The sequence below is a fragment of the Rhinatrema bivittatum genome, chromosome 1 (genome assembly GCF_901001135.1).
Source record: "Rhinatrema bivittatum chromosome 1, aRhiBiv1.1, whole genome shotgun sequence".
Taxonomy (NCBI): Eukaryota; Metazoa; Chordata; class Amphibia; order Gymnophiona; family Rhinatrematidae; genus Rhinatrema; species Rhinatrema bivittatum.
The window spans coordinates 196,690,681-196,705,148 of NC_042615.1; the positions used below are offsets into that span (position 1 = coordinate 196,690,681).

Here is a 14,468-nt window from a genome sequence, read left to right on the forward strand (position 1 = left end):
CCAATAAGAAGAGAAGTTTGAGCTACTAGGAAGAGCATAGAAATGAGTTGGCAAGATTCCTTTGATGTAAGTTTGAATACTTGATTTGCTACTCACTCTTGTGTGACCACAGACAAGTCACTTCAGCTCTTCATTGCCCCATTTCTAATTGGGCATTGATAAGATCATTAGTTATATATTTTGGAAGCTGTTAGGCTAGCCAGTTAATAGAAATGTCTACTCAAGATATCTCCCCTAAACATGGCTGCATATATGTCTGTGGAGTACTGCAATTGTAAAGCATGCTAGGGAGCAGTTAATACAAAGCCAAAATATTTAGAATTTGCTGAAAAATCTGTTTTATGCTTTTTTTTCACAGTACACAGAAGATATTTCTGAGAAATTTGAAAAAGTGAATGTCAATCTTAGCAATATAATCCTGCTTGATGACAAAGGAAAACAAAATCTTCAGAATTTCAGTTCTACAAAAATAGATGAGATAGATTTTGCTGCTTTTTTGGCTGAGGTATAACTACAGTCACTTCACATTTAACATAAGTCAAAGTCTTAAAGGATTAGTAAAAACATGTTTAATTTATGATCTTTGGAGACCTCAGATGTAACTAATGCTGGAAGAAGGAAGCCTTTATATCTAGAGTTTGGAGTGAGACTATCATAGGAATTCTCACCCTATACCATCCTCTAAGAGGCTTCTGTCTTGCAGCATTATAATCATATCTGAAGAAGGGACCTCTGAGGTCTTGAAAGCTCACATTGTCAAATATCTTTCTTTGATGATCCTTTTTAAAGGTATTGCAGTCTACCTAGACTCCAATTTTCGTAAGGACCAATATGATTACTAAAACTTCACTACTGTGTTTGTACCAAAGTATTCAGCAATTCATGTTTGTAAAGGAGAAAACCTAGGTTAGTACTGAGATCATTTTAACTCATCGGTCCAAAAAGCTCTTAGATATTAATTATTATTGAACTTATTTTACATATTTTTAACAAAGTTTATTGATATTAAGCTGTCCATCAACTTTTCAGGTTCTAAAATAACAGAAAATAGTGCTGTAGCTAGAGATGGGTTTCAAACGTTTTCCAGCAAGTACCCTTTGGACATTCAACAACCATTACACAGTGAGCTATAGTATGAGTCATAAATAGGTAGTCATGCTGTGTTGTGGCTCATAGATTAAAATTAACAATCAAACAAAAACAATCTACAAATAATAAAAAGCAATAAAGTGACTTAAAATTTAAATTTTACAAGCCAGAAAAAAATATAAAAAAACATAGAAAAATACACAAAAAATGAAAAAACCCTTACAAATGTAACCTTTGATCCAGCTTATGAACCTGGAAGGCAGGGGTACAAGTGGGTCCTGAGGCCACTTCTTTAATCTTTCTCCCACTCCAGCACAATCTAGGGGCCCCAGGGCAAGGTTACTTTCCAGTGGGGAAACAATCCTCCAAGGCCCAAGGTGGTAGGAGGTACTCAGTTTCACAGCAACAAAATATTCTAGTTGCTCAAATTGAGTGTCCAAACTAAATATTTACTGCAAGAGTTCTTAGATGGCAAAAATAGCACAGATCTTTGCATAATTTCTTTTAAATCACAGTTCTCTAAACTATCCATGCAAGTGTCTCTCAGTATCTGGATCAGAGAAAAGTACTCTCCAGGGCATGGACGAGCAAGGTTTTCTAGGTGGATAGGGCTATCCTAATTATATAGAAAAGAAAATACCCTTCCAAATTACTGGTGGAAGAAATATAAAGGTATAGTCTCAGAATGCAACAATATGTATTTGAATAATACCTATTCTCTCCTTCATATAACAAAACAGGGTCTGTTTTAGGAAAGATCCATTCAGTAAGTAACCCAGCAGCTCTCTCAGTTTTCTCTTCTTCAGGGAAGGAAGGGTGGCAAGAAACTTCCTCTCAGAAACTTAAGGCAAAAATGTTCACAAAAAAATGCAAAATCTGGAGATTTCCTGCAACAAGTCACCCTTGATCCATCCCACTTTCTGTAGGATGAAGAGCAGCAAACTCTTCCTTAACTCCTGAGCTAACCTAGCCAGAGGACTCCCCAAAATCCTCCAGGCAGGGGTACCAGGGCTCTCACAAGAAGACAACTTTAAAAGGATAACTAAAAAATTCCTAAATAAACTTCTGGAACTAGCAACCGGAAGGCACTAATCCCCTTTCTACACCTGGAGTTATTCTGGGCTGGGAGGCCTAGTACCAAGAGCAGGGAAACAAACTATAACTAAGAAACACTCCTACTTCTCAACACTCTTAACTCAACAAGCCACACCATACAATGTTTCAAGCTGCTTTTATACCATTAGAGAGGTGGCCATTCCAGCAACCTAAGTGGAAGAGCTGTTCCTCCTACTGCCTCTTTCCTATCCTAGGAGAGCTAGGGTCATTTCATAATGATTCCCAAAGGGTCTTACACAAGCAAAAATAAAAATGAGAAATAACCTCATAACACCAAAAAATTATAAAAAAAAACATACATGGGTCAATATTCAGCCACTGAGCAGATAGTTAAGAGGATTATTTTCTAACCCTATCGAACGCGAAAAGTCCCTTTTCACGTGCGAAAGCTAAATCGGGGGGGAGTTAGGGCGGCGTTGGCACCGGAAGAGGAGTAGTCGGGGCGGCACCGGGGCGGACACGACAGAAACATCGCTGGCGGTGAAAAGGTAAGAACCCTTAGCGCTGCCAGTAGCGCGCCCAATAGCACCACCTTTTATGATGGCGCTATTGGGTGCGAAAACCAGCAGCGATAACACCGCGGTGGTGCGATCGCTGCCAGCTTTCGCAGGCCCGCTCCCCCTCCCCTGCTTCGCCCCCCCCCCCCACCTCCCGTTACCACGTGATTCAACGAGCTCTGTGCCGTAGGAAAATCCGGGCCTAGGTTAGCCGGATAGACATATCCAGCTAACTTATCCGGGCCTAGGTTAGCCGGATAGACATATCCAGCCACGCCACTGAATATACCCCGCTAAGTTAAAGTTAGCCGAATATATCTAGCTAGCTAACTTTAGATCTGCCGTAAGGTGAGTCTAGAGTTAGGCCTAGATTTTCTAAGACACCGTGGCGTCGTGAATCGCTCAGTGCAGGGGGGGCAGGGGGGCCTGCATTAGCGCTGCCTGTGTTAGCGCTGCTGGCTTTCGCACCCAATAGCGCCATCGTAAAAGGTGGTGCTATTGGGCGTGAAACTGGAAGCGAAAAGGATCCTTAACTTTTCGACGTCCACGCTGCCTTCGCAGCATCTGCCCCGGTGCTGCCCCGACTCTTCCCCATCCAGTGGCTACTCCTCCCCGATCTAGCTATTGCATGTGAAAAGGGACTTTTTGAGTGCGAAAAGTCCCTTTTCGCATGCGCTAGCTTTAGAAAATAACCCCCTTAGCTGTTTAACTTAACCAGCTAACTTCGCTTCTCCCCGGATGCCTATTTCCCACACCAAGAATGCCCCCAACTTATCCAGTTAAATTCTAGCTGGATAACCAGTTATTTAGGTGGATAAGTCTTTTAAATATTCGGCTAAGCCATTTAGACATAATTTTCCCATTATCCGTCTAAATGGCTTTTGAATATTTACCCCACAAAGTCTACAAATAGTAGCAAAACACTATTAGAAAAGTGCATACAAATTAAAAGGCTTTACTGCCAACTTCTATATCAAAGGTGGTGAGGAGAGTTGTGGTGATGCTGTTGTTCTGGGGAATGTGGGGATTGTCAATGATTGTACAAGGCAATTACTGGGAAACAGTATCCTAAGCAAGAGTTATTTTCAGTACCCCATTCTCTCTTCCCTTATAGGCTTACGTGTGTGCAGGTTTACCGAAAAGACTACCTGGTCCCACCTTCCCCCAGCTTAGCACCTAGAGCAGTTGCCCTTCTTGCCCACGTCTTGTGATTGCCCTGAGCACTAAGAAGATGGGGGAGTACCACGACACCCTTTTCCATCAGTTTGCAAGCATTCAAGCCCAAAAGGGAAGGGGATGCCAAAAGCAATCCTTGCTTGGGATTCTATTTTCTTTAGTGACTGCCCTGGAACCACCTTTGCTGATCACCACTTACACTAGTACAATGGCATCCATTTATTGCCTGGCAGTGAAATGGCATCCATTTATTGCCTGGCTGTGAAAGAGAGCACCATTTTCACCTAGAAAACAATAAAATGTAGCTGCACTAACTTGCCTTGTTTTATGCTATATCAAATATTGATTTTTTTTTAAGTTCGTCAAAACACTAGATGGATACTGTAAAATGTCTCTCCCTATTAAGGCCTCTTTAGTATTGATAAAAAGGAATCCTATGGAGAAAATGCCAGTGCTCATATAACTTCTGACATCATGTTTGTCCACTGCTTTTTTTTTCATTACTACTGCTTTTTATTTTAGCATTATTGATTTGTTTTTAATTATTGTATTATGAATTGAATTCTATTTTGCTGTATTATTTTATTATTTTAATTGCCCAATAGCAAGTTTGTACTTGGTTTTATTTTTTACTTATTTTTATAGTTATTTGTATTAAGTTTTGATTCTGATTGTTTTTTGTTATTGAAGTTATTTTAACTTTTATTGTACATCACATTGGCTTACAAATTGTAAGAATTGTGATTAATTAAGAAATAGATAAATCAAACTAAACTAAATACTAATTGTAGGCAGGAGTCTGATCCATGAAACAAAACAGGCTCTGTGGCTGAAATCCTGCTTCAGGTGTTATATTTCTAACTGTAGACTGTAAACAAATTCAAAGGAAGCACTAAAACGCAAAAAGAGAGCACCACTGGGGAGGAGGTTGATAATTATTGGTGAAATACCTATGCCATGCAATGATGTGATATAAGTAGTTTCTATTTTTTTTAGATCGGCAAAAACATTACAAAAGTGGATCTCTTAGCCTATGCTAATAGTTTGGAGACAAGTGCTCTCCAATTGGTAAGTTTAAAACATATATTATTTTTTCTGTTATGTTGACAGTACATAAAAATTGCACGGTATACCAATGATTAAAATAAATGGTAACTACAAATCACATAGATGCCTCTGTAGATAAGCAGGATGAATTAGCAACACACTGATGTCAGGTGGGTGATGTCATCCAATGGTACTGACAAAGAAGTGTTGTATAGCAAGCTGCAGATAAGCCTAGATGGCTTTATTTGACCTCTTTGGGACTTTCTGCCCTGTCACTGCATGCGGGACCCTCTCAGTCCTTTTTCTTGGACCTGATTGACCACTTTCTCTCTCCTCAGAAATGTTTTGCTTTGGTTTTCAGCCTCCTTGGTCAACTTTCCCCTATTCTCAGGATAGGTTATTCAGTATTTATTTAAGTTTTATTATTTTATTGATGACAGATGCAGTACTTCTGGATCCTTCCTTTTTTATCTTGGTGAGGCCTATTCAGCAAATTTATTTATTTATTTATTTATTTAAGGTTTTTTTATACCGGCATTCAAGAACTCGTTCTCATCATGTCGGTTTACAGAAAACAGGGGTGCAAAAATATAACCGAAAACATAAATAAACATGGAGAAGAGAAGCAGTTACAATTAACAAGGGTTCATGAACTGGGATTATAAGAAATAAAGAGATAGAGGAGGATAATTATATACAAGTTTAGTTGACTCTTCTATTTATTTCACATTTAATTTTTTCTGATTTCGCTTTGAGTGTTTTCCCGTTGATAGCAGGGCTGAATTAGCCATGCTGTCATGGGAACTGTCAATCAAGGCCTGGGAGGCGGAGCTCCCAAAGAAGAAGTCAGAGCTTTGCTCTGGGCAGCTGCGCATGAGTTCCCGCACAGGAAACAGAAATCTCCTCAGTCTGTTTCTTTCCGCGCGCGGGAACGCATGCGGAGCTTCTCTCTCAACTGTTTTTTCATACTAAGAATAGAAAATGTCTAAAAAAGCACCAAGGCCATCTGGCTTCAAACCCTGCCTATGCGGCAAGATCATGTCCATCATGGTTGGATATGATCGTTGCTACCAATGTCTGGGCCCTGACCACGATCAGGGAGCATGCGAACGTTGCGGTAGAATGTCGCCCAGGGCCCAGAGGCAGCGAGCACAAAAGATCAAGGATCTCAAGGCCCGAGCTCAGGGCTCTTATGCCCCACTGTCGGAGGCCCATTCTTCACCAGGCCCTGCAAAATCTCAAAGTCTGAAGGTAAGATGGGCTGCGTGATGGAGCCATCCCCCTCCAGACCTGGAGGGCACGACCATCCTAAAGAGATCCTCAGGGGCAGAGAACCTCATAAATCAAAGTCGAAACCCCATCGGGTCTCAGCGTCATGCATCAATGGCGCCAATGGCACAGACGAAGGCTCAGAGTCAACCACCAGCATCGGATTCGGCATGAGCGACTATTATACCGATGCATGCTCCGTCAACGCCAAAGTAGATGGTGGCTACGTCGACAACGACGCAAACATCGAAGCATTGCATCGACCCATCTCAGAAGCTGAAGCATGGCGCAGGGACAGTGCACGTCTCGATGCAGAGCACGACCATGCCGCCGACGTCGGTGCACGGAGGGAGTTCGACGCACAAGCCGACGCACGGCATGCGATCGACGCAAGAGATGAAGCATGATAGGAAATCGACGCCGACGCACGACATAAGGGTTGCGCCGAATTCAACTCATGACGCTGGAAAGGAGCTCAGGACATCATCAATGCAAAAGACGTCAAAATCGTCTCACAGACCTAAGGAGTCGACGCATTTGACTTCAATAATAGGAGACAGATTACATGCAAAATCAATGGAGACTGGGACCAATCTCCCACAGAAGCATGGGAGGTTCAGCTCAAAGGACCGGAGCACAAAACACTCAGGTGCATCCATGCAAAACCGCTCGCCCATATCGAGCCCTCAATTATCGAGACCTTCGACCTCGTCGATGGGACAGCATACACCAGGTCAAGTGTCTCCATCAGAGGATGACTGGATTAATGTACCGTCTCGGTCCTCCTCTTCCTCATCAGCCTTGCAGGTATACTCCGACCTTTCTTCGGTGTCGAGGCGTCGTGACCGAACCCGAAGTTTATAGGAACCTCTCATAAAAAAAAGAGGAAGCTCATTGAGGACTTACAACTGCAACCACAAACAGTGGGAAAAGATAAATTGGATATTTTAGTGGCAGCTCTGTCTCCACGGAATCATCAAGGACAGTCAAAGCCTCGCATGCCACCTCAAGCACCTCAGGCTTTTTCACAATTATCAGAAGCGCTCTCGGGGTTCTTTGAATTGTTACAGTCCAGTTTTGCTCTCCCTCCTTCCCTGGCTACGAGCTTACTACACTCAGCAACACCATCAAGAGAGCCGACTCCAGAAACCCCCATGAAACCCCTCCACCAAGCCCGCCACGACCTGTCACGCTCCTACCTTCGTCTGTCTAACTGCAATCACCTCAGACATCCCCGGACATGTCCACGGGATACCCCTTGGACTCACCAGATGATTCTCCTGAGCCATATTCCCTTCCAGAAGATTTGTCCTACCCTAAACTTTTGGAGAAGGTGGGGTCCATCCTCCAGTTGGACGTCCAAAAGGTACCCGATCTGCAGGCAGAGACACTAGGAATCCTCAAGATTTTTGACTTAACAGCTGAACCGACATATTTACCATCTCACAAGGTCCTCAACGCTGTCTTAGAAAAATCGTGGGAGACACCCTTCACCACGGCGCCTGTGTCTCACAAAGCAGACTTAAAGTTTTGAATGAAACAATCACCCTATTACACACAACCACAGCTGCCCACAATTCCATCGTGGTAGAGTCTGCCATGCAACGGGCTAAGAAATCTAAGTTGCATGCATCAGCACCCCCAGATAGAGGCAATCGCTGTTTGGATGAATTTGCGAGAAAAACCTTCCAGGCAGCAATGTTGTCTGCATGCATACATCAAAATCAGTTTTACATCCTACAATACTTGTACGAGTGCGTGCAGGCAGTCAAAGGCATGCTCTTTACCTCAGAACTCATGGCTCAGACCACACCACAACCAATTCAGGACATAGAAGAAGGCATTCGACATTTGCTTCGGACGGTCTATGAAGCATTTGAGTCCTCCTCCAGGTCTTCCGCAACAGTAATCGCTGCTCGCCGGATAGCATGGCTCCATGCTAGCGCAATTCGAGAGGATGCCCACAGTAAGTTAGCAAACCTATCATGTAAAGGTGGGAACCTCTTCGGGGATCGATTTCAAGAGACTATAGTGAGTCTAAAAGAACAGGCAGTTGCTGTTCAGTCTCTAGCGGGCCCGTCGCCATATCCCTCCCAGAGAAGATACTTTGCAATGGGACGTAGACAGTTTTTTTCCCGACGCCCTTATCGGCCCTACACCTCATACTGGTCTCCAGCCTACCAGACGCAACAGAGAATGCAACAACAGTCGCAAAGGGGAAGGGGACGTGCTAAATCCCAGCATAACCAGGGACAGCAACCTACTGCTCCAGCCAAGATGTCTCAGTCATTTTAGGAATTTTATTGCCATCACCACACGCCACACCACCAGGCAGAATAACATCCCGCTTGGTGGCATGGACTGCAATAACCTCCGATCGTTGGGTTATGGACATTGTGCAGAATGGTTACCAACTTCCCTTTTCGCAGGTGCCCTTCCTACCTCATCTGACAATAACAATCTACAGGGTGCATCAAACCCATCTAGCGATGGAGATACTGTCGTTGCAACAACAGGGAACCATTTGCTTTATTCCTCTGTCTGCCCACAACAAGAGCTTCTATCCACCATACTCCCTAATTCCCAAGAAATCCGGAGGCCTTTAACCAATCCTGGACCTCCTGGAATTGAACAAACATTTGGTAAAAGATAAATTCAAGATGGTATCCTTGAAGGCCATACTACCCCTGCTTCATGTGCTCCATAGACCTGAAGGATGCTTATACACACATCCCTATCCACCCGTCTTCATGGCATTACCTGACTTTTCAATTCAGGGACCAATATTACCAATATGTGGTTCTTCTGTTCGGCCTATCAGCGGCCACCAGAGCCTTCATGAAGTGCATGGCGGTGGTAGTGGCTTCCCTCCGGCAGAAGGGTATGAGAATCTTCCCATACCTGGACGACTGGCTTCTGGTGGCATCGATGCCATCGATCTTTCTACAGCAATTGCAACAGTGCTTGGACAAGTTGGGGCTTCTCATCAACTACAAAAAGTCAATCTTAACCCCAGCTCAGATTCAGCAGTTCATAGGAGCACGATTGGATACCACTCAGAGCAGAGCTTTTCTGCCAGAGGACAGACGATTGGAGATGCAACATCTGCTGCCTGCACTCAGATCAACGCAGCAGCCTTCAGCGTGTCAAATACTAACAGTGCTGGGACACATGGCGGCAGCCATTTTCATGGTACCCAACACACGATTACATATGCGACAACTACAGTGGGGATTGAAGCGTCAGTAGAAACAACACTGTCAACCCTTAATGCACAATGTAACCCTCACCCCAGAAATGTCAGCCGACATAACTTGGTGGCTCAACAAAACGGTGCTGACCAAGGGCGCCATTTTCAGCACACCCCCTCACAACACCGTACTTACCACCGATGCCTCTTGCAAGGGTTGGGGAGTGCATTTAGACCATCTGGAAATGCAAGGACAATGGTCGCATCGCGAACAGAATCTACAGATCAATCTGTTAGAACTCAGAGCAGTTCGGAATGCAATACAAGCTTTTCTCCCTCAACTTCAAGGTCGCTGTGTGATGGTCTACACTGACAACCAGATAGCAATGTTCTACATCAACAAACAAGGAGGGTCAGGTTCATGGTCCCAATGCAGGTGTAATGAAACTTGTGCTGGAGTTAGCAATCTGTAATGAAACTATCTGATGGGAGGAGCAATCAGATAGGAGTTAGCAATCTAATGTGAAAGTAGTGAACAGTCTGCTGGGAGTTAGCAATCTGTAGTATATAGGAGAGTTGTGGGTGGATCCTTGGACCAGTGGCAGATGACCACGCCCCCGGGGAAGACCCCAAGAGGGACCACCGGTCAGGCTCAGAATATGGAGACAGACACACACTAGTTCTTTTATTAGACAGTATACTGAACCACCAGAGGTGGCAGTAGTGAGCTGGGATGCCCGGCTGGGCTGTAGTCCCTCAGAAACTGGAACAGCGATCCCTGGAGGCTGAGCTGTAGAGAAACTGAAATATAGTGAGTAGGCAGGGTAAGCAGTGTTCATGTACCGAACCAGATGATAAGACTCACATAATCCCATAGAAGCCCAGGAGCTGGAATGTATAGGCCCTCGAGGAGCGAGTACCTGGTTCCAGGGAAGCTCTGAGAGAATGATGGTAACTCACAGATGTAGTAGGCAGTGCTGACTTCCAGGCAGAAGTGAATTTGAAGAAGTCCGAGAACAAGGGCACTCGAGGTGTGAGTACCGGTTCCAGACTACAATCTACAAAGTAAGAGAGAAAGCGAGGCCCCCGAGGAGTGGGTACCTCTGGTTAGTCCGAAGAGGCAGAGTAGCTTAGGTAGCAAAACCCTTGCTAACTCGATGTGTTAGCAAATTCTAAGACCTTAAATATCCGTCGTGGGTGATGTCATCTTCGGGGGACGCCCCCGAGGTTCACGCCATTGCTGGTACTTCAGGCGGGGCTGCGCCGCGCGTGCGCCCCTAGGCCTCCAGGAAACATGGTGGTCAGCAGAGTGGAGCTGGTCCGGGGACGCTGGTGGACCTCGGCAGAGAAACACCGCAGCAGCCAATCTTCCCGCAGGTGAAGAGGGAGGCGCCAAAGAGGTGAGGATGGTGGAGTGAGGGCATCGGGAACCGACGGACACAACAGCAGGGAAACACTTCTCATCTTCAACCATGCACACTGCCACTCCTTCTAACTGCAAGTGACTTATTTACGGGGAGTAATCAACACCTGAGCAGACAGCAGGGTGCTCTACCCTCATGAATGGGCACTTAACCACCAGGTGATTCACGACATTTTTGCTCAGTGGGGAGTCCCGTCAATAGATCTCTTCGCCACAGAAGACAATGCAAAGGTTCCTCGATTTTGCTCAGTTTGGCCCAGTCACCTACGGATAGCGCAAGATGCCTTCCTCCTCCCTTGGACAGAAAAGCTGATGTATGCATTTCCCCCAATTCCTCTCATCACCAGAATGATTCAAAAGTGTATACAAGATGCGGCACAGCTAATCTTAATAACCCCTGCTTGGCCATGGCAGCTTTGGTACACTTTTCTGCTGGACTTCTCCATCGTGAAACCCATCCAATTACTGGATCTACCAGATCTCTTAACAAAGGACGCTGGGACTCTTCAGCACCCAATGCACTCCTCCCTTCACTTGACAGCATGGAGGCTGAGCGGCTCCTCCTAACCAAACAGGGCATATCCTTAGAAGCACAAGAAATCATGTTACACTCAAGGTAACCATCCACTAGATGGTATTACCGATTCAAGTGGCATAGATACTCGGCTTGGTGTACATCTCAGGGACTACACCCCTTAGTCTGTTCGCCCGAATCCCTACTTGACTACCTTCATACCTTATACACAGCAGGACTGGCAACTGCTTCAATAAGGGTCCATCTTAGTGCTGTAGCGGCATATCATAGGCCGCATCGAGGCCATCCAATTTCGTCCCATCCATTGGTATCCCAATTCCTCAAGGGCTTACTTCAACTTAGTCCACCGATTTCTAAGCCTCCGGTACCATGGAACCTCAACATTATCTTGGAACAGCTAATGCTTTCGTCCTTTGAACCACTAGATTCAGCCCACATGAAATACCACACATGGAAAGTCGTGTTTTTAGTAGTGGTGACCTCGGCACACCGCGTTAGTGAACCGCAAGCCTTGGTCCATTATAGTCCCTATCTTCAATTTTATCACCATAAAGTTGTACTTCGAATTCACCCATCATTCCTCCCAAAGGTGGTCTCGCAATTCCACTTAAATCAATCAATAGAACTTCCGACGTTTTTCCCAAAACCACATAGCAATGATAGGGAACGTTCGTTGCACACCTTGGACTGCAAATGTGCCTTAGCCTACTACAAAACACGGACTCATTCACCAACGTGAGCATCACAGTTGTTTGTCTCCTTCCATCCAGAAACACCGGGTACTCCGGTAGCTAAAAGGATCATCTCCAGCTGGATAACACAGTGTATTCAATTCTGTTACAGCAAGCAAAATTTGTCTCTCGCTTCTCAGCCAAATGCTCATCAGGTGAGGGCAATGGCAACTTCGCTAGCTCATCTGAGAAATATACAACCCAGTGACATTTGCAAGGCGGCCACCTTGCCATCCCTTCATACGTTCACGTCACATTACTGCCTAGACCAAAGGCATCTGATGATGCCAAGATGGAGAAAGCAATTCTTCACTCTATATCAACTTAATACCTTAGTCGACTTTCCACTGTCTATAGATCACGAATATGACGATCAGACACAAATAGATAGCGTGATCGGGAGCTATGGACTCCCTTGACATCATGGCTAATTGAGCCCTGCTATTGATGGGAAAAAGCAAGTTTTGCTTACCGTAAACGGTGTTTCCGTAGATAGCAGGATGAATTAGCCATGCTGACACACCCGCCTCCCTGGATAGTCGACATGTCCACTTCCATTCATATACTGCTTAATTACTGTTGCGACCATCACTTCCCGACGGCTTCACTCCGCCTACCTTTCCTTTTTTGCGGCTCCTCCTGCTCTTCACGGAAGCCTGGCTGCCGCGGCGTCCGCCTGCCATCCTCTCCAGTGTCCCCGGACCGGCTTGGGCGCTGCCTCCCACCATGTTCTACAGGTACCTTAGGGCGCATACGCCACACGGCCCTCATTCTTATTTCCTCATTGGTGCATTCCTCAGGGGCATCCCCCTGTGATGACGTCATGCTGCCCGGATATTTAAGCCTATAGTTTATTGCTAGCCGGTGAGTTAGCAAGGGGAATTCTTACGGATGGGATTCACTCTCCGTACCCAGCTACTCTGCCTTTCCAACTTCCATTGGACTCTTTCTGATAATGGGGTACCTGCTCCTCAGGGGCCTCTTTTGCTTATTTCAGGTGCTATCAGGTAACCGGTACTCGCTCCTGAGGGCCCATGTTCCCTGACCCGCTGCCTGCATCTATCTCCTCTTCTACTTGGAAGAATTTGCTACAGACACCATCAGTGAGTACCACTATCATCCACTCCTCAGAGCTGTCTCCCTGGAACCAGGTACTCGCTCCTCGAGGGCCTGCCTCCGTTCCAGCGCCAGTGCCATCTCCTACATGGAACCGCTGTGTGAGTACTTTGCCAATGAGTCTCTCTGCTTCCAGGGATCTGGTACTTGCTCCTCGAGGGCCAGCTCTCCCTATCTCGGGGCTTCTCCATATTTGGGACTGTGTGAATGTTCTATTGTACTCACTTTCTCAGTTCTCTCCACTACAGCACTGATACTGGAGGAACCGCTGTTCCAGCACCCTGGGGAATACTAGCCCAGCTGGGCTACATCTTCTACTCACTACTGCCACCTCTAGTGGCTTCTCAAACTGTCTAAATAAAGAAATATCTGTGTTTGTGTGTCCGGAGCTGAGCCTGACCTGTGGCCCCTCACGGGACTTCCTCCTGTGGGCGTGCTCAGCTGCCACAGTGTCCAAGGGTCCACCCAAACCTCACTCATTATAACAATTACAGACTGAGGAGATTTCTGTTTCCTGCGCAGGAACTCACGCGCAGCCGCACAGAGCAAAGCTCTGACTTCGTCTTTGGAAGCTCCGCCTCCCGGGCCCTGATTGACAGTTCCCATGACAGCATGGCTAATTCATCCTGCTATCCTCAGAAACACCGTTTACAGTAAGCAATCTTGCTTTTTCCTCACAGTGAAAGAGAAGAAAGTTAGTGGCTTCAAGTGGTGCCCAATTTGCAATCAGAAGATGTCCCTACTGACAATCACAGAGATTGCATAAGATGTCTGAGCCTTTAATATGATGTCCCTAAATGTGGAATGAAAAAAGTTGCCTAGAGTATTCAAGTATCAAAGACTGAAGCTTCTCAATAACTTTTGGCTTGATTCTGAAGCCCAATGCACCCTTATCAGTGCTGATGGCATCAGTGTCAAAGGACCAGGAAGCCCCATTGCCTGCTAGCAGTCCATTGAGATCAAGGTGTTGATGAGCATCCTAAGAAGAGGTTCAGGATCAGGGAGCCTTCCTGCTCTACCACTCAGTGTAGATTCAAGAAAGATTCATGCACATCGTCTTCATCCTCAAGGATAATTAAAATTGAAAATACTATGAAGACAGAAATGTCCATATTCAGCGCCGTTTGTCTGGATAAGTTTAGACTTAGCTGGATAAATTGTGATGACTTGCTCCAAAATATCTGGATAACGTTTTATCGGGCTAAAAGTTATATATGTCTAGCTTGAGGGTAGAGATGTTCCATGGCACAGCCGATGAACCAACTAAGGGTCTTATTTC

The 14,468-nt window shown here is 45.5% G+C and overlaps 1 protein-coding gene across 6 annotated transcripts in view; it reads left to right on the forward strand.

Moving 5' to 3' along the window:
- Nucleotides 1–14,468, forward strand: part of PROM1 (prominin 1) — a 342,522-nt gene that overhangs the window by 277,678 nt on the left and 50,376 nt on the right. For all 6 annotated transcript variants that reach the window (XM_029590622.1, XM_029590614.1, XM_029590641.1 and 3 more), the window contains 2 exons: nucleotides 359–505; nucleotides 4,875–4,946. In XM_029590622.1, the coding sequence (XP_029446482.1) occupies nucleotides 359–505; nucleotides 4,875–4,946 (219 nt within the window). The remainder of the gene's footprint in view (nucleotides 1–358; nucleotides 506–4,874; nucleotides 4,947–14,468) is intronic.